The sequence below is a fragment of the Delphinus delphis genome, chromosome 20 (assembly GCF_949987515.2).
Source record: "Delphinus delphis chromosome 20, mDelDel1.2, whole genome shotgun sequence".
NCBI lineage: Eukaryota > Metazoa > Chordata > Mammalia > Artiodactyla > Delphinidae > Delphinus > Delphinus delphis.
Window position 1 is genome coordinate 52229692 of NC_082702.1, and position 21270 is coordinate 52250961.

At 47.2% G+C, this 21270-nt stretch overlaps 1 protein-coding gene across 1 annotated transcript in view; it reads right to left on the minus strand.

The window, feature by feature from the left end:
- The window catches only part of LOC132416076 (polycystin-1-like protein 2), an 83225-nt gene extending 70551 nt beyond the window's left edge, over positions 1-12674 (minus strand). The window contains 4 exon segments of the mRNA XM_059999304.1: positions 2771-2871; positions 7374-7593; positions 9731-9895; positions 12374-12674. Of these exon segments, the coding sequence (XP_059855287.1) occupies positions 2771-2871; positions 7374-7593; positions 9731-9895; positions 12374-12674 (787 nt within the window).
- Between the last annotated feature and the right edge of the window lie 8596 nt (positions 12675-21270).

A 21270-nucleotide genomic window follows, 5' to 3' on the forward strand; every position in this document is an offset into this window, starting at 1 on the left:
AAAGGGTCTACAGTGAGAAGAAAGCCCTCCCCGACTGCTACCCCTCAGTCCCCCAGTTCTGCTCCCCAGAGGCAGCCATTGTTACCGGTCTCCTGGGTCTCCTTCCAGAGATACCTACACACTCACAAGCATGTACATACTTTTCTATTTATACAAATGGTGCTCTGTTCGCTATTTGGCATCTTCCATTTTTTTCACTTAGAATATTTTGGAGATTGTTCTATATGAATTCAGTTAGAGCTGCCTTATACTCTTTAATAGCTGCACAATGTACCCTAATTTATTTAACCAGGATCCATTGATTGTCTAAGTGTATTTTATAATGATTAAAAAGGCAAAAGGCAAAGCACCTTTAGGAAAATCTCCTTGGCTAGGGTGGCTGATGAATCATCGTTAGCAATTTAGTGCACATTAAATTTTACAAATTTGAGCTTCACAAGTTGGCCTGGAGGATGGGGTGAGGGGTAGAATTTGTGGCGGTTCACCCAGCCATGGGCTGATTGGTGCAGCACAGTCTTCTGGTTTCTGACTTAAATGAGAAGGGAAAATATGTAAGAAGCTGAATGCAAATGAAAAGGACTTTCTTGAGCTGGTCAGAAAGCCACCGTGGTCCTGATTGGTACGGGTTCATGATCATCCAAGGAAATTCAGGATGCAGCAGGCCCTTCTGGGCACAGAGGCAGGAGCTGGGGGGCAGGGGATACCGCTGGATGAAGTCCTTCCCTTCAGAAATCAGAAACTGACAGTGATCAGAACCCACCGATTCACAAGGGACAAGATATTTGAAATCAAAGTCAGGACAGAAAATCTGGTCCATGTGGTAGCCAGACCCAACTCACCCCCCTACCCCTAAGCTACCCGTCTGTCTGATGACAGCAAGTCTGCAACTGGCAGATCTCCAAGGGCGCCCTTTGTCCAGGAGCAAAACCACCACACGGAAAGTGCTGCCAAACCATGTGGCCTCCCTTCCCAGAAAAGAGAACAAGACACCCTGCTCACTCTTACTCCACCCAAGTGTGTTCTGCAAACGAGTGCCACCCCCTCTTCCTGCACCCTCTCCTCCGTGCAGCCCTCTTCCTCCTGTCCCCAAGGACCTCGCTCTCCTGGGTGGCCCCTGGGGACCCCAACCTTCTCTGACTCATCTTTCCCCTTCAGAGCTCCTTGAACCATTACTCACGGACTCGGTAGAATTTGCCGTTCGCACCGATTAATTGGTTGGACAATGGCATAATGTGGTGTCCCAGCTTGAGGGGAAATTTGCACTCACACTGTAATAGGAATGAACTCGATACAGCCATCTTGGAGGGTAATGTGGCAATGTCTACTAACATTTAAAATGCACGTACCCTGTGACCCAGCATTTCCGCTACTAGGGATCTCTCCTCTAAAAATAATCCCAGGCGTATGTCAAGATATATGCACAAGAATGCACAAGAGAGCACTGCAGAGTGATCCATAACAACAAAAACTCAGAAGCAACCAAAATGTCCATCAAGAGGGGAACAGGTTGGACTTCCCTGGTGGAACAGTGGTTACAAATCCGCCTGCCAATGCAGGGGACACGGGTTCGATCCCTGGTCTGGGAAGATCCCACATGCCGCAGAGCAACTAAGCCCGTGCGCCACAACTACTGAGCCCACGTGCTGCAAGTACTGAAGCCCGTGCGCCTGGAGCCCGTGCTCCACAACAAGAGGAGCCACCGTAATGAGAAGCCCGCGCACCGCAATGAAGAGTGGCCCCTGCTCACCACAACTAGAGAAAGCCTGCGTGCAGCAACAAAGAACCAAAGCAGCCAAAAATAAATAAATTAATTAATTTTTAAAAAGAGGGGAACGGGTTAAATAAATTTTGACATAATCTTATGATGGGTTACTATGCAGTCATTAAAAGAATAAGGTAGTGACTTGGAGAGATGTCCAGGATATATTATTAAGTGAAAAAAATTGATTTGTAGACATATACATTCATACACATATACATTCATACACAGCCATGTCTATGAAAACACTTTAAAAAGCAGGGAAGAGGGCTTCCCTGGTGGCGCAGTGGTTGAGAGTCCGCCTGACGATGCAGGGGACAAGGGTTCGTGCCCCGGTCCGGGAGGATCCCACATGCCGCGGAGCAGCTGGGCCCGTGAGCCATGGCCACCGAGCCTGTGGGTCCGGAGCCTGTGCTCCGAGCGGGAGAGACCACAGCAGTGAGAGGCCCGCGTACCGAAAAAAAAAAAAAAAAAAAAGCAGGGAAGAATTTATTCTAAACAATTGAGTAGTTTCTTTATGAGGAGTAGAATTGTTGAATTGAAGGGAGGGATTCTTCCTTCTTGATTTATAAAATTTTATAAAGTCTGGTAATATGGGTTATTTTTATGGTTTTTTAGATTTGTAAAAGTTCCTGTGCATTCTAAAATGGCAGTCTACAGGGAGGGTGGTGGCTGAGTGCGTGTGGCATGTGGGAACCCTTCCAATCAAGTAATCTTGGTTTTGTCTGTTGTGTTTATTGGGTCACCCCATGAAATTTAATTTGAAGCGTCCTGGGGTTAAAACAGTTGTTTTTCAACTTCTGGCTTGATGGCTTGTTTTGCAACTGAATCTCAAATGCTTTACCCTGCAGCTAAGCCAGGTGGGGAGGGCAAGCCACAGGGCAGCAGTTTTGGGTGAGGAGGTCTCTCAGTACTGAGCAGATCCACCCCCATGGATAGCTGCACCCTCTGCTCCAAGGAGGGCTACAGATAGGAAGGAAATTCCCACACCCAGGCAAGTTGGGGACTCACCTTCCCGGCAGTGGTACTGCACCCACAGGTAACTGCCCCAGGTGGGGCACAGGTCTCCAAAGTAGGTCCCATTTGCTGCCACCTGGCAGGCCTGCAGCCCCCTGGCACTGGCCTGGGAGGCACCCACATCCCAGCGGAAGCAGAAACCGTGTGAAGGACATTAAAGGATAGGGTCAGACAGAGATGAGTGACCTTGAATTCGTTCATTCACCCACCATCCCCCCAACAAGTACCTGTTGGTATCTACTGAAGACCGGGCACTGAGTCCGGTGCTGGGGGAGAAACAAGTAGGATTCCTGCCTTCAAATATCTCAGGGTCCAGCACAATGGTTCCCAAACTTCAGAATACCAGAATCCCCTGGAGGGCTTGTGAAGACAAAAATGTCCAGACCCTGATTCTGATTCAGTAGGTTTGGAGGGCAGCTTGAGAATTTGCTTTTCTAACAAGCTTCCAGGCGATGTCGATGCCGCTGGCCCAGGGACCCCACTTTGAGAACCACTGGTCCCGTGGCATCTACTCAGATGGTCTAAGGTAGAAACCTACATCCTGAGAACTGGCAAAGAGGGCACAAGATTAGGAACCCTGTGTCTGCCACGGGCACCAGGTGCCCACAGGAGGGAGGAGTGTGGAGACCCCAGGCCAGAAGCCTCAGGGTCATCCCAACACCCATTCCCTCTGCCCATGTAGACATAATAGACGCCTACAGAGAGGCCTGGAGAAAGGACAGGCAGATGCTGTGGCCCTGGTTCCCCTCCTGGCTTGAGAGCATCCTATGGCTCTGCCCTGCACTGCATCACTTTCCTTGTTCTCTTTCGCATCTTAGAAACCCATGCTTGCTCCAGGCTTTGGAATATTTAAATGCTCTTTTCCTGTCTGGTTGCTTAGCCAGGCAAGCCCCACCCCCTCCTCAGATGCTCTCCTGGCCCTGGTTCCTCCCCAGCTGTTATGGTTTTGTGCTCCCCTCACCCGGTTTTTAGCCATGGGCCGATGACTCCTTGATCTATGTCTCTTGTTTAGCTCTCTCTTGAGTTCCTATCCTGTATGTCCACTTGTCTACACAGCATCTCCACTTGGACGTCACAGGGCACTCCAGGCTTCTCATATCCTGAAATGAGGTCTTGATCTCTGATTTGGGTTGAAGTGTGTCTCCTCTAAAAGGTGTCTTGAAGTCCTAACCTTTGGCACCTGTGAATATGAGCTTATTTGGAAACAGGGTCTTTGCAAACATAATCAAGTTAAGATGAGGTCATTAGGGTGAGCCCTTAATCCAGTATGACTGGTGTCCTTTGGACACAGAGACAGGGCATGTGAAGTTGGAAGCAGAGATTAGAGAGATGCACCTACAAGGGTTTGTGGGCAAGCATTGCCGACAAATGCCGGATGCTAGAAGAGGAAAGGAAGGGCTCTCCCCTGCAGGTTTTGGAGGTAGAGAAGTCCAGCTGACACCTTGATTCTGGACTCAGCCTCCAGACTGCAAGAGAACGTGCTTCTGTTGTTTTAAGCCACCCAGTTTGTGGTACTTGGTAAGGCTGCCCTAGGACATGAAGACAATTTCCCTCCTCCACCTTTGCCACCAGCTGCTCCTCCCCCAGCCTCTTCTCTCAATGCCAGGGTCATCCTGGACTCCCATCATTGACAAGTCCTGTCAGTATGTCCTTCTGTTTCTGGAATCTATCCATTTCTCTCCATCTGCATTGCCCTCCAGCCTCCAGCCTCTCTCACCTGGGTTTCTGGCATCAGCCTCCCTTGTTTGGACTCACAGCAGCCTGCGGGCAGCTTTAAAATACACCTGGCCGTGATCGTCCCCTGCTCAAAACTCTCCAGTGCTTCCCCAACATCCTGGGGCTAGGGTCTGGGTTCCTCAGGCACTAGTGCCCCACCTCCCCCCATGCTGAGTGCTTTGCAGTTCCCTGCACCTACCACGCTCTTCCTCGGACTTGCATGGGTTCCTCCCTCTCCCCAGAACACCCATCCCCATTCACCCAGCTGTCCTTTTCCTGCGTGACTCTTATCATATCTTCAGGTCTCAGCTTAGATCTCACCTCCTCTGGGAAGGTGGCCAGCCCTTTGACCGTTGGTCCACAGATCCACCCTTACCCTACTTGGTACCAAATTGCAGGGAACTACATTTCCCATACTGCCCTGTGCACTGGCAGGCGCTGATGGAAGACTGAAGACGACGTATTAACTTCCAATGGCTGCTGTAACAAATTACAAAAACGTAGTGGCATAAAACAGCACATTTATTACCTCACCTTTCTGGAGGTCAGAGGTCTGGGTGGGCTCAGCTGGGCTCTGCTCAGGGTATCACAGGGCTGAAATCAAGGTGTCACAGAGGCTCTGGGGAGGAATCTACTTCCAGTCTCATTCTTCTTGTTGGCTGAATTCAGTTCCTTGGGACTGTAGGACTGAGGTCCCATTTCCTTGCTGGCTATCAGCTGGGACCACCCTAAGCTCTTAGAGACCTCTCTCCAGTCCTCCCATGTGACCCCCTGTCTCTCAGAGCTGGCAGTGAGGCGTCAGATCTGTCTCATACTTGAATCTCACTGACTTCTCCATCTGCCACCCCTCTCTTATGCTTCTAGCCAGAGAGAATTCTCTGCTTTTGAGGGGCTCATGTGATTAGATTGTACCCACTTCGATAATCCAGGATAATCTCCCTATTTTAATATTAGCAACCATAATTACATGTACAAAGACCCTTTTGCCACGTAAGTTAACATATTCATGGGCATGGCATCTCATCATACCCGCAGTTCCAGGGACTAGGGTGGGAATTTGGGGGTTCAAAGTCTGCCTGCACCAGACGGGAAGAGGTACAGGGCAGGGTGCTTTTTGCCCTCTCTCTCACCACATCTCCTCTGAAGCTCCAGCTCCTTGGGGCCCGCCCCTCCCTCCGTGGTCATTGCTCCCCCGGCGCAGATCATGGTTCTAGCACCTGCCAGGTGGCCCTGACTTCTGGTTTTGGTGTGACATCCCCCATGGCTGTCCCTCCAGTCCTTTGGGGTGGTCGCGGCTTTCTGCTCCTCTAATCTCAGGGTTCGATCATCATCCCCTATTCGGCTTCTCAGCACTTCCGTGACTGAGTCATTGGATAACCAATTCCCTGCATTAAATTCCCTCTGTTGGAAGACCTAGCATGATTTTCCTGCTGGGACCCAGTTTGCTCTACCCCTCCGTGTGAGATCTGTACCCTACTAGGTGCGTCCACAGCACTAGACTACAATCTCCAAGAGAGAGGGAATGTTTCGTTTTGCTTTGTTTTTGTTCACTGCTCTATCTCCAGCACGCAGAACAGTACCTGATACACAGCAGGTACAAAATGAGTCTTGCATGAGTAACTAAACAGCACCTTTTCTCCCTTCTGTGTGACACTGAGCACAGTGCTAGGTAATTGCCTGTATTTGTTTCTGTCTCCCCATTAGACTGTGACCCCTTCGAAGAACAGACTGTGTTTGATTCATCCCTGCATCCACAGAGCCCAGGATAGTGCATGGCACACTTTTGGTGCTCAATAAACGTCTGTCAGCAAACTGACTGAATGAATGAGTGATGGTGACACTTAGGTACAAACAGCCCCCCTGGAGCTCTGCCCAGATCTCCTCCAGCCCTCCCCAAAAGGATGCAGGGCTCCCATCCAATGTGCCCTCTGGGTGTGGCTACAAGGTTTGGAAGCTTGCATCTAGGCCTTTAAGGAAATAGCCCACTGAGCTCCATCTGTGAAGGAGGCACACCCATCGGCCCGTCCTCCGGGCCTTTCCTCCTTGGTGGGCCACAGCCTCAGGAATGCTGGGGCAACGAGGCGAGATGAAAAGAACCAACTGGCTGATTTCGGCATTTCTTTCCCCCACGCCTGCTCTAAGGGGAGGAGGGGTGATGTGGGTCAGACATGGCGGGGAGAGGTGCAAGTTTCTTTCCAAGGAAAAATCCTTGTCACCAGACAAACCTGGCTCAGAGGCAGATTTAATCTGATTTAGAAAAATAAGACCCTAGAGAAACTCTCCCATGTGAAGGAGAGATACCATCCAGAACAGGAGAGATACCACCTGGAACGTTTGTTTGTTTCAGGACTGTTCGCAATAGCAAGGATTAAGCAACAATCCGCACATCTCTCAATAGAGGAAAAGACAAACTATGATATAGTTACATAATAAGTGAAACAAACTAGTACAACATGTATCAGGACAGATGATACGAATCTAATGTTTTATTCACTTCTGTAATGAGGGAATCTTAAGAAAATATGGCATAATGCTAAGATTTGACAAAGTTGGGTAGTGGGTCCAGAGGATTTCACTGAAATTTTTTTTCATTCTTGTACGTGCGTTTGAAGTATTTCGAAATTAAAAAAATTTAAATTAAAAAAAAAGAAAGAAATGTTTTTGCACCCAGTTGGGGTGGAGAGCAAAATGTCCACCTGACCCGTCGGGTGGGTTTGATGTCAGGTGAAGGGTGAGCCACGGCCCCCTTACTCCCCTGCTTGGTGCTGTGGGCAGACTGGCTAATTTTCCCATATGATGGAAGCCCAAGGTCAGATATGAAGATTGTTCAATCCTTCCAGACCCCTTTGCTGGGCACAGGACACCAGGAAGTGCCCTGCACTTGCAGCCAGAGCTACAGAGCCCTTGGGCCCTACCTGCCACTTCATCCTTGACGCTGACCCAGTTGCATTCCTCCTCCAGGTCTGAGGGGTCCCCGGCATCCTGGATGCAATAATGGGGAGTCTGGCGCCCATAGAAAGCATCCTGGATCTGGATCACCTCCCCTGAGCCACAGTGCATGGTGGCATTGAGGTTCTCGCAGGCCAGGCTCTGGCCGACACCTGTGGCAAAGGTAAGGTGACACCTAAGGAGGGCTCGTGGTCACAGATGGGCAAGTGCCCAGGTAATGGGAAGCAGAGGGGTCTCAGGGGTCAGGACTGTGAGATGCAAGGACACAGTGGGAGCTGACTCAGCAGGGGTGAGAAACAATGTGGAGGGCATGAGCATGGCTCTGGGGCCAGACTGCCCAGGGTCAGGGCCAGCCCAGCCACACTCGGGCTGTGTGGTCTTCTGCAAGTTATTCAGCTTCTCCGTGCCTCCTCTTTATGGGGGGAGTCAATATCACACCCCATAGAGTCGTTAGGAGGATCAAATGAGTCTGTACGTGTAGGGTCAGGGCTGTAAAAGTGGCAATTACCATTCCACCTGTTTCGAGTGCCTTCCTTGAGGCTTATCTGAAAACAATGCCTGGCACATCATAGATGCTAAACTAGCATTTGTTGAATGCATGAGTGATTTCATTGAGTCTTCATACCAGTCCTATGAGCTGCACTATTATCCTCCCCTGTGGTAACATCGGGCTCTGTGGGGTCACTGTGCTGAAACCCCACTCCAGCCCAGCTCCTGGCATGTGGTCTATGCTCAGTAAACATTTGTTGATAAAGAATGACCTGGCTCAGATGTGCACAGCAGAAAGTAGGAAACACTGGCTTCAGACTCAGGCCCGGCTGCCTGGTGGGACCGCCACAGGGCAGGGGTTGAGATCAAAATCTGTGTTCGTTTCCTAATGGCTGCTGTAACAAATGACCACAAACTAGGTGGCTTAAACAGCACAGATTTATCTTCTTACAGTTATGGTCAGAAGTTCAAAATGGGCTTTACTGGGCTAATATCAAGGTGTGGGCAGGGCTGGTTCCTTCTGGAGCCTCTAGGGGAGAAGCTATTCCCTTGCCTTTTCCAGCTTCTAGAGGCTGCCCCTTCCTTCATCTTCAAAGCCAGCAGCACAGTGTCTCCCAGTCTCTCTCTCTGATCTTCACGTCTCATCTCCGTCACCTCCCAGCTGTGTGGAACTTACCCTTTCTGAGCATCACTTTTCTTAGCTTTGTCATGGGCCTGCGACAGAATGATGGAGGTATTTCTGCTGTGTGATGAATAAGTGCACAGAGGCATGTACAGCTCAGTGCCTGGAACTCCTGCTGGATGTATGTTAGCTCTTCCTAGCGTGACCTCGTGCCAGGGACTGCAAGACCCTGGGGGCTGACGGTGCTGAGACAGGCTTGCAGTGGGGGTGGGGAAGGGGATGGGGTTTGGGGGGGAGCTTTGGTAAGAAGTGAGGAAGTTGCACAACCCACAGGTCCACAAAGCTTTCGACTTTTCCGAATCAGCCAGGCAGGAAAGTTAAGCTTGCATGGCATCTATAAAGCTGAGTGTGGGGGAAATAGAGCAGGGGTCCCGTAAGTGTCTGAACCCAGGCTGGGGCCTGGGCACCAGAGTCTCCAATGAGGGGCTTAGAAACAGGGAGGGGACTGGGTCTGGAAGCCCAGAACCTTCTGTCAAGGCTGGCTTGAGGGTCAGGGGACCACAAGGCAGCTCAGCTCCAAGACCAGCCCCCCATGGCAGGCAGGACCCAGTGTGGGTCTCGGGCCACTCCTGCGGGGACTCGCACACAAAGTCCCCAGGAAGGGGTTCCCAGGGCCCACAAAAGGGGCCTACCACAGGCAGCAGCTGGAAACGGCACAAGAGCAGAGCGTGAGAGGATTTGGGAGTTGGGAGTGGGATGCAGGGGTGAGGGGCTCAAAGCCAGGCTGACCAGGGAGTGGGAGTCAAGGGTGAGTGAGAACCGCCTCCTGGGACCACATGTCTCTTCATGGGAAGACTGGAAAGGGAGCGGAGATAGGGCTGAGCACTTCCCTCTAATGTGGGCTATGAGAGGGGAAGACAGAGAGACAAGTGAGACTAGAGGGCAGGTAGGCAGGTAAGTGGACAGGGAGAGAGCGGGACATGAGCTGGAGAGATGAAGTGAGACACAGAGCATCACACAGCCGGAGATTGTGGGCATTTAGAGAGATAGAGACAGAGAGACAGAGACAGAGAGATACAGAAAAAGAGAGAACAAGACAGAAGGAGATGCAGAGAGAGACAGAGAGAGAGTCAGAGAAAGAAAGAAGGAGGGAGACCCCACAGCACAGGCCACCTCACCAAACTCGCAGATGAAGCCGAACTCCTGCATGCAGTTGTCCGAGGGCAACCACCCAAAGGAAGGGTCTCTCCCATTGTAGCCCCAGGGGTTGGTTACAGAAGCATCCTGCCCTCGGCACCAGATCCTGTAGCTCACATTTGAGGTGTCCAGCCAGATCCTGGGCCCTGGGATGGGAATATGACCACCAGGACTTGGAAGGGTCCTTCTGATCCTGGTGTGCAGAGAGCTTGCCCCAGCTCTACTCCTTGTATGTAGTGGGTGCTCAGGCAGTGCTGACAGGCTGAAGGCCTCTCTGTCCCATGCCAGTGAAGGGGCATCACCTAGCCACTATCTTCCAAGATAAGGTCTCAGCCTACAAACCGGGGTGCCGAGCCCAAGAGCCCATACAAAGAGGTTTGATTAAATAGATGATGCTTCTAGTAATGTGTAACCACAATTTAAAATAGAGCACAGGACTTCCCTGCTGGCACAGTGGTTAAGAATCCGCCTGCCAATGCAGGGGACACAGGTTCAATCCCTGGTCCGGGAAGATCCCACATGCCACGGAGCAACTAAGCCTGTGTACCACAACTACTGAGCCTGTGCTCTAGAGCCTGCAAGCCTCTACTGCTGAAGCCCATGAGCCACAACTGCTGAAGCCCACGAGCTCTAGGACCCATGTGCCTCAACTACTGAGCCCGCATGCTGCAACTACTGAAGCCCGCGCGCCTAGAGCCCGTGCTCCATAACAAGAGAAGCCACCTCAATGAGAAGCCCGCACACCGCAACAAAGAGTAGCCCCCGCTCACCGCAACTAGAGAAAGCCCATGTGCAGCAGTGAAGACCCAATGCAGCCAAAAAAATAATAATAAATTTTAAAAAAAAATTAAGGTTTAAAAAAAATTTTTTTAATTTAAAAAATAAAATAAAAAAGAGCACAGAACTGTGCCTTGGGATGGCAAAACATACTCCAGAGAGTAGCAGGGACCCTTGTCAAATATACTTGGGCAGCACTGAATTAAAGTGGAAGCAATTTTCATGATTTTGGTACTCTTCAGAGCCTTGAATACACCAACATGATTGTTGAAGAAGTGTGTGTGTGTGTGTGTGTGTGTAATACAGAGGTACACCAGAGGTCTAGAAAACACTGGCTGTAAACTATTTACTGTGAAGACTCAAAAATACATTTACCATTTTTTTAAGGAAAAGAAATCCATACATATGGTTAAAAAAATTCAAAGAACACAAAAGGGTATAAAGTGAAAACATCTTCCCTCTTTCAACCTATGGACTACTCCCATTATTGTTATGTTTCTTGAAAATTGTTCCAGGATGAATTGTATCCATACATCAACATTTATGAATGCCTGAAATCTAGTTACATAAATGTCATCATATCGCACACAGCCAGGACAGTCCCTTGCTTCTTAAATAACACTGAGCGATGGAGGTTGGGACATACCAGCCTACTCAGATCTACCCCATTTCCTGTAGCAGCCATGCAGTATCCCTTGGAGATTTTAAATAGACACGCTCCTTTAACTGCATGTGAATGGGTGTCCGATATACAGAAATCCACAATTTCTGCATCTACATAGCAAGAAACCATTCAGTAGATGTTGCCTGAAGATGCATTTTAGAATTCAAATCTCTTGGCTGTGAGTTTCCTAAAATGAGCTTCTCCGGCTGCTCCTTTATTAAAGTATTTCCGTCCACGCTGGTACATTTCTACAGGTGTTCAGCCCAGACCAAGCTACTCATTTATAAAACCCAGCAGCTTCTACTGGGCAATGGGAGGTAGCAGGACGCTGTCATCTTGAACAAGTCATTTCATGCCTCTGGACTTATTTTCCTCATTCATAAAACAAGAGTAGCAGTGCTTGCCTCGTGGGGCAGGGGTAAGGCTTAAATACGGACATCCATTTTTTGTTGTGTATGGACACTGGGAAAACAAAACCGGCCAGAATAATGGTTCCTTCCCTTGAAGAACTCATAGTCCGGGGGGAAGACACCTAAAAACTGAAGTCATGCCACAAGTGCTCTCCTAAATGTGTGGACAAGATCCTACAGGTGCAAAGAGGAGGACTCACCTGAACGTGCGGGGGTTGGAGGAAGGGGTCCTCGCCGAGCGAAGGATAAGGAAGGGTTTCCAGGACGACTGTTACCATGAGACTGTCTAATGTGAATTGAGCTGTGCTAAGCCCTTAACCCACTTCAGCCTCATAACAAGTGGGGGAAGGACATGTGGAAGTGCTTTGAAAATAGCTTAGTCATTATTTCCTGAGACTCTGTTTTCCCATCTGTAAAATAGGGACAACAATCATAACTGTCTCATCGGTTATGATAAGGATTCACTGTGAAAATGGACGTGAAGAACTCAGGACAATGCCAGGCACTGTTCTAGCAAGAACTGAAGAAGCCATAGCTAGTCTTAGGCACAAGCAAAGAAAGGGACATTTCTAGCATGTCAGCTACAAGCTGGATTCTGTGCTAGGTACTGCACAAGAATTCTTTTATTTGATCCACAAAACGACCAAAAAGGAGGGTCTCCCTACCATGAGAATTGGGACATACTAATTTGTTCCATGGAGTTCTGGGTAAGAAACTATGGTGAGAACCACAGCCACAAGCTCCCCATAAAACAAAATTATCGTGGCACCTACCTTCTGTAGTATCATTCCAAGCCAAGTTCCATGTGAGTCCAGTCCACCGTTCCCTGTCCTGGGTGAGGTGCTTCTGCAGGAATAGCTGGGTGGCTTCACCATGAATAAAAACCAAATGGCCTACTTGCTCCTCACACCAGCTCTGGGCACCATAGAAGGTGAGGCCGAGAGGCACAAATTCATAGCAAGCATCTCTGAAAGCCACTTGGCTCTTAGAGCAAAAGCTGCCATCCTCTGGCTTAGCCGTAATGGCCCTAAACCCCAGGGCAAGCCCCAAGAGTACCAAGGCCAAGGTGCTCATCCTTGAACCACGGCTGGAGCATCTGGATGGGCCTGGCTCTCAGGTCCTTCATATGCTCGTGCCTTCACAACTGGCTGCTGTCCATCTTTCCTTCTCTTGTTGTATCACATAATAGTGACTGACTTCTTGTTTAAGTGTCTGCATTTTTGTTAATGCACATCTTGTTAATGTGTCTGCATTTTTGCTTCCCCCAGCTCTTTGTTCCATGCAGTTCCAAATCCAATTAATTTGCAAAAAGGTCTTGTAGAGAAAGATAAAGTTGCTGTATCACTTGTCTGCTTGTCATTGGGTGAACCGTTAGCTTCTGATAAAAATTCCTTGTTATTGGTTTTTATGTCATTACCCTTCAGGGCTAAATGTTTCACGAGGAGCCATCAGCTTGTGGGAAGTATGCGATAAAAAGAAAACTGGCAGGAAAGCTAGAGTTATGGATAGTAAAGAAACCAAGTTGAGCTCATATCCAACCCCATTGTCTGTGGCCGCTGTGCCCAGATGATAATCACCTTCTCCCCAACATGGCTTCAATCCTAATGGAGATTTTTTTCTGCTCTCTGACTCATCACATTACCACTCATGCCTGTTTGAGAATAAAAATTTCCTACAAAATTTATTTGATGTCATCATGAAAATAAGCTTTTAAAACTTCAAACTGCCCATCCTCACCTACTGCCTAAACCCTCCAACAGGTGTCCATGGTCAATGGATCAAGTTCAAACCTCCTGGCTTTGTATTCAAGGCCCTATATGAAATGATCTCTGACAATGTTTCCAAACACACCCCCAGAATGTGGGGAAACATGCTGTCTCACCAATTGCTGATGCAAGTATAAATTGGTACAACCTCTATTGTGGGTAGTGTGACAATACCTATCAAATATCTATCAAAATTTTAAAAAGTACAAGCTCTGTAATGGAGCAATTCCACTTCTAGAAACTTTACCTACAGATGAATTCATACATATGTGATATGTCATATATATATATATATATATATATATGGTTATTTATTACAGAATTTTGTAAGAAGGAAAGATGGGAAACAACCTAAACGTCCATTTAAAGAAAACTGGTTAATAAAATGTGGTACGTCCTAAATAGCCACTAAAACATGAACATATTCTTTGTATACAAATTCGGGAGGATCTCTAAGATTTTGGCTAATATTAAAAGTGAAGTATGAGACATTGATGAGGTTCCAATCCCATTTACACACAACCCATATGAATACTTCTTTGTATATGTGTGTAATATATCTCTTAAGGGACATACAAGAGACTAGCAACAGTGATTGCCCAGCGTGGGGAGCGGGGACTAGGTGAGTGGGAGACAGACACAGGAGCGAGATTTTTGTTTCATTGGCCGCCTTTTTGAGACTTTTCCATTTTGTACTATGTGAATGCCTTACCTGTTCAAAAATTATAAATTCTCGTGAGCCCATCATTCCCCCAGAAGCTCAAAGTCACAGCTCATCCTATCATAATTCATTGCTGGTGACCTTCCTTCATGTCTCTGTGCATTTGTCTGTGCTCTTCCTTTTGCAGGAACCCCTTTCTCCCTAGTCCATCTGTGATCACCCTCAAGCTGATCCCCGGTTAGCTCAAACAGCACTTCCTCAATGAACCTTGTAGAACTTGCCTGTAATAATATGCCTCTCTCCTCTGAGTTTCTTTTTTCTTTTTTTATAACAAAAGCTTTATTAAGATATAATTCACTTTCCATACAATTCATCCATTTAAAATATATATCAACAGTTTTTAGTATATACACAAGGTTATGCAACCATCAGCACAATCAATTTTAGAACATTTTCATCACTCCCGAAGAAACCATATTCTGATAGCCTTCACACCCCGTTCCTCCCTCCCCCAGCTCTGACAGCCACCAATCTACTTTCTGTCTCTAGGGATTTGCTTATTCTGGAAATTTCATATAATCCTCTGTGGCCTTTTGTGACTGGCTTTTTTCACTTTAGCATAGTGTCTTCAAAGTTCATCCATCTTGCAGCAGGTATTAATGCTTCATTCCTTTTTTTTTTTGGCACTCCATAAAAGTTTATAGAATAAATGTTCAATGAAGGTTTTTTTTTTAACATCTTTATTGGAGTATAATTGCTTTACAATGGTGTGTTAGTTTCTGCTTTATAACAAAGTGAATCAGTTATACATATACATATTTCCCCATATCTCCTCCCTCTTGCGTCTCCCTCCCACCCTCCCTATCCTACCCCTCTAGGTGGTCACAAAGCACCGAGCTGATCTCCCTGTGCTATGCCTCTGCTTCCCACTAGCTATCTATTTTATGTTTGGTAGTGTATATATGTCCATGCCACTCTCTCACTTTGTCACAGCTTACCCTTCCCCCTCCCCATATCCTCAAGTCCATTCTCTAGTAGGTTTGTGTCTTATTCCCATCTTACCCCTAGGTTCTTCATGACATTTTTTTTCTTAGATTCCATATATATGTGTTAGTATACGGTATTTGTCTTTCTCTTTCTTTTTTTTTTTTTTTTTTTTTTTTTTTGCGGTATGCGGGCCTCTCACTGCTGTGGCCTCTCCCATTGCGGAGCACAGGCTCCGGACGCGCAGGCTCAGCGGCCATGGCCCACGGGCCCAGCCGCTTCGCGGCATGTGGGATCTTCCCAGACCAGGGCACGAACCCGGGTCCCCTGCATCGGCAGGCGGACTCTCAACCACTGCACCACCAGGGAAGCCCCTGTCTTTCTCTTTCTGACTTACTTCACTCTGTATGACAGACTCTAGGTCCATCCACCTCACTACAAATAACTCTATTTCGTTTCTTTTTATGGCTGAGTAATATTCCATTGTATATATGTGCCACATCTTCTTTATCCATTCATCCGATGATGGACACTTAGGTTGCTTCCATCTCCTGGCTATTGTAAATAGAGCTGCAATGAACATTTTGGTACATGACTCTTTTTGAATTATGGTTTTCTCAGGGTATATGCCCAGTAGTAGGATTGCTGGGTCATATGGTAGTTCTATTTGTAGTTTTTTAAGGAACCTCCGTGCTGTTCTCCATAGTGGCTGTACCAATTCAGGGTTTTTCAGAAGTAATATAGCCCCACCTTAGCTCTTTGTTTGCCTTCCTGAGTAATGTTTGTTGTTCATAATAACTTTCAAGATTAATTAAATTTGCCAAAATTACTATGATACTTTAGTGGTGGGAAAAATTGTTTTCACTACTAATGCCAGAGTTCCTCTTGGGAACTTTTTCTTTAGAAAAATACCTATTAGGCCATTTGGGTTGTGATAGGGATGACACCAAGGGCCTGGTTTGTACCATTATAACAAGAGATGGTCTTCCTAAGAAATCAATAATTTGAGATTGGAGAAGGGAGCCATACAATGTGGTGGGACTGTGGAACATTCAAAAAAGGTGTCAGATAAACCGTTTCTTGTGTCAGGGTGGCCAAAGGCTTTAGAGAACACAGCTGTCTAATGTCTCTTTTTAAGCTTTTAGCTTGCTCTGACCTGAGTTACCATTATTTTGTTTTTTGCTTCCACCCCTCTCTCCCCCAGCCCCTGGCAACTGCGACTTTCTATCGCTATGGACTTAACTGTTCTGAACATTTCATACAAACGGAATCATGCAATATGTGTACCTTTGTGCCTAGCATATTTTTTCAGGTTTCATCCATATTGGAGCATGTATCCGTACTTCATTCCTTTTATTGAGGAATAATATCCCATTGTACAGATAGACCACATTTTGCTTATTCTTTTTTCTGTTGATGGACATCTGGATTATTTTATTCTGTGAATTTCTTGGGGGGAAGTAATAATGTCTCTTAACCTCTGTCTATCCCTTGGCTGGCACACAGTAGGACTCAATGAGCATTTGCCAGCCTGGCCCCATTTCCCAGGTCCCTGGGGCTGACACTTGACCCCCCCTCCCTTTCCCAGAAGCCCTTCCAAGAACCCTGGGTACCAGGGTTTCCAGGCAGAGCCCTGGGTAGAATTTGATGTCATCGCTGACTCACAGGCTGGAACACAGGCTGGGCAGAACTGGTCTCTTATCTCCAGGGGCCAAGCATCTAATGACTTTCATTAGAGAACTATGTGGAAGGCCACACGCAGAGATAATGTGTCTCCTGAATAAAGGCTTAATTTATGTCCCTCGTGGAACATGCTTGGAGACATTCGATAAGGAACGCAAATGTGCAGGCTGAATTCCATTTCCACATTCTTTATATTCTGATAAATTGCAGACTCCTGGGCACAGAATTCATCTTGGTGGTGTCAGCTCCCAATGTGCCTTAACCTCTGTGTATGTGAAGAAAGGAAGCAGGACATGGCTGGACCCATGTGAGCCTGATTCCAAGGATCCGATCCAGCTGCCTGAGCCTCCAAATCCTGCATTGCAGGATCAGCCAAAGAAAGCAGAAAGAGAGCAAGTTTGGTTTAAATAGGGCACTGAGTTCATAAAAAGAGCCATAAAGCTATTCACGCCCTGTGGCCCAGACATCCCAGTCCTGGGAATAGACCCATTTTAGTTTCGGTCCCCTCAGAAGCCTAGACAAGAATTTAAGTGCAAGCAGCTTATTTGGGAGGGGGTGCAATTCTATATGAACTGGTGTTTTCGTTAGTCATATTGAAATTTGCCTTCCATTCAATCAAAAAGACAATATGACAAAAGAATTTGCGTGGTCCCATCACCCTAATACATTCTCGTTTCTTTGTGGTTTCTTCAAATGCTTCTTTTCTTGAAGACAGATGTTTGCCCAGGCACAATCGTAGTGTACGTAAAACTAGCTCATATTACATCCTGCATTTCCCACTTAGCATTAGATAGTAAGCCTTTTCCATGTTGCTAAAGGGCGTTGAAATCCGCATGGTGGTGGCTGGGTCTCCTTTCAATGAATGGACATTGATTACACCACTCCCATTTTGCTAGATGTTCTATGTGGTTTTCATCACCTGTCTGTGATCTGTTCACTTTTGCTATCCTAGTCAACACTTCTATGAACATCTTCTTGCACTTACCCTTTAGGCTGGGCTGAGTTATCTCTTGAGGGTTATAGCAGACACTGTCAATGCCCCGCCTTACCCTACACTTACCATGTAAGTCTTCTAAATGCACCCATGGCTCTTTGCCTCCCTCTGCACACAAGGAACAGAATGGAAATGCCTGGAAGTTTGAGCCTCTCGGAAGAAACTCTCACCCTATTGACCAAAGTTGCTGGGTCAGTCAATCCCCCAGCTCTCTAAAGATTACTCTAAGGCATGTTCACACCATCTGCAGGGTCTCCCACCAGACTGAGCCTCAGTTTCCTGAGATGGTAATGACCTTGATAATGTACTGTTAATGTCTACCCTCCCTGTTTCACTGCTCCACTCCTGGGTTCACCACCCAAATAAACCATTTGCACTGGAATGCTTGTCTTTGGGTCTGCTTCTGGGAGAGCCAAGCTCAGACAAGTCTATCCTTGGGACTGGGATGCCTGCCCACAGGGCATGAACATCTTTGTGATTCTTGCTATGGACTCAACGCTGTTTAAACCAAATTAACAATCTCTCTGTTGTTCATTTTGCTGATCCCACTTGAAGGCTCAGGCTGCCAGATCAAATTCTGGGAAACACGCTCACACAGCTGAGTCGTGACCTGCACACTCTTCTCGTGGTTTCAGTTCTATACTTGGGGACCAGCTCTGAGCAACTGATAATGACCTGAGTCATTGGAATGGTGGGTTGTGTTCTCTTGGTTTTTTAAACATGTATGTAGGTGAGGCTTCCAAGTTTGCTCATGTATGCCTTGTTGTTTGCTTCTGTAGGGTGCCTGGTAACCTGGATCTTAAAGGACTAGTCAGGAAGAGAGGGGTGAGGTGGAGTTAGGGGTGGGGGAAGAGCTGGTAGAAAGGGGTTCTCAGGGAGAGGCCCCAGAATGTTAAGTCCCTATTGCGTGTCAGTACCCCAGGACCAACATAAACCACAAAACCCTACATTATCCCCCCTGGGTGGTCTGCCACGGCAGGCCACACCTCCACACGTTTGCACATGCTGTTTCTCCACTGAGAATGTCTTCTCTCATACGCTTGCACACTTACACCCTTTTTCAAGAATAACTCAACTATAAACCGTTTCTCTGAAGCCTTCTCAGCCTCTGCACGAGTTAATTGCCGCTTAATCCATGCCCTTGTAACAGTTTAATCTACTTCCACTTTAGCATTGCTTAAGTTTTCAGCCTTGAAAAACAGAAGAAGAAAAAAAAATATATATATATATATGTATATATAAAAGAGAACAAGAGAGAAACTACAAGAACTTAGATGTAAAAATAAATCCACTTACAGCATTTGTAGTTTCCACTTTTGAGTTGTTTTGCTTAATGACTATTGTGGGTTCAGTTGTAACTTCCAAAAGGATTGAAATTGAAATTCTAACCCTTGGTACCTGTGAATGTGACCTTATTTGGAAACAAGGCCTTTGAAGATGTGGTCAAGTTAAGAAGAGGTCATGCTGGCTAAGGGGAGCCCTACGACAATGACTGGTGTCCTCATAAGAAGAGGGAGATCTGAACAGAGCGACACACAGAAACAGAGGCAAGAAGGCCATATGACAACCAAGGCAGAGGTTGAATTGATGTAGCTGCAAGTTAAGGGACATCACAGATTGTTAGCAGTACCGGAAGCTGGGGGAGTCTGCCCTCAAGACTTCAGAAGGATCATGGCTCTGCTGTCACCTTGGCTTCAGACGCCTGGCCTCTAAAACCATGAGAGAATAAATTTCTGTCGTTTAAGCCGCCAAGTTTGTGGCACTTTGTCATGGCAGCCCTAGCAAACTAATACAATGACGATGTAGCCCAATGAGGCCATGTGCCATTCATTCATTCAGTATCTCTTGAGACCTACTATGTGCCGGGCACTGTGCTAATCTCCAGATTTTAAATAGGAGAATGATGTGGTCAGCTTTGAATTTCAGCCAGATCACCTGGCGGCAGCAGGGAAGGTAGATTGGAAGGGGTGGGACTGGGGCCCACGAGGAGGCTGCTCCTAAGAGGTCAAAAATAGTGAGGATAGCAGCTGGGGGACTGGAGGTGAGAGGTGCAGTGTGAAAGATTATTTAGGAGGTAGAAATGTCAGGACATCGTCCAGACTATAACTCAGTGGTTATTATTTAAATTGAATTTTTGTCCAGCTTCACTGACTGGGCCCTGAAGTACATGGTGGCAAATTGAACGGTTCCAGCTCAGGCGTTAGAAGGTGCTTCTTTTCCTACCAGTGGCATCCACTGTATTTCAGTCCTGTCAATTCTCCCAAGTGTGGCAAATTCGTATTAGATAAATGATAATACACAGCACCTCTGCATGATGATTATTATTATTTGCATTCCTTTCTCCCTTGTTAGACTCTGAGCTCATTGAGGTCAGGAGCTATGATTTCCCATTTTTCTGTCTGAAATACCCTATACGACACCAGTCTCTGCTGTTTAGTAGAACTTGGAGGAAATTACGAATCCTCTTAAATGTTAATGGCATAATTTATGGTCTTTGTTTAGTGGTGAAGTGTTCACTCCGGGAGTCTTGGGGAGGCTCTCCCACCACTCCCTACATCCTGTGTTCTGGAGCTCGCCACCAACGCTTGTCCCTTGGGGAGGCAGCTGCCACCTTTGCTGGCGCTATTCCCGTTACCTTGAACGCTGCTATCTGAGATTTCCACATTATCCTGCTCAACTTATCACACCGGCTGATTAGAGGCACCATTTAAAAGCTAACTTAATGGGAAAACTGCAAAGTAATTTAGATATGATAACATTATCTCCAAAAGGGAAATATTAACTCACTTTAGGCTACAACTCTGTTAGTAGAAGATACAGAATTGCAAAATAAGCCTGTTGTTTTTATAGCACACAAAAAACTTTTCCTTTTGAATTCAGCTTTACATCTTCATCTCGAGGCTGCTTTATGGACGCAGCACATTCCATGGAAAAAGTGGCCTTGGGGAAGGTAGCCTCCTCTTCCTGCATCCTTCCCCAAATTACAAGGTAAGAGGATTCCATGTTCAATCTCCCACCCCTGCCACGTGTTTTGTGATTTCTGGTCCGGGGTACCACCTCCAAAGCTTCAGTTGCTTCCTCCATAAAGAGGGGATAGTAATAGTGTCTGCCGGGTCTGTGTCACGATAAGAAGATACACAAACTACAGAGCAGGGGCACACATCTGGGAACCCCCATCCTTCTCCCTCCCCAGGGGAGGAGGCCAAGCCTTCCTGCTCACGCTGAGAGCGTCTCATCCTCCAGAGGGCAGACTGTGTGTGGTTCTGTACCATGCCTTCCACCCTCTGGAAGGGAGTCCTCTTCCACAGTCTCTGGATCACTGCTGGAAGCAACATAGCCAACTTGTGCAAACGTGTGTGACTTGGGAGGAAGCCCAGGGGTTACTCAACCCAACTCAGAGAAGGGCCCTGCCAGTTAACGCCTCCTGGAACCCCAGCCTTCTTCCTGCTTCCCTCTCAGCAACCCAGCCTCCAGTGCCTCAAGTCTGAACGATTTTCCTCTTCCCCCACCCCTCTCTCTCCTGCCTGCCATTTCCCCTGGCCCCTGCTCCCCTCTCGTGCACACCCACCCCTTCAAAAATCT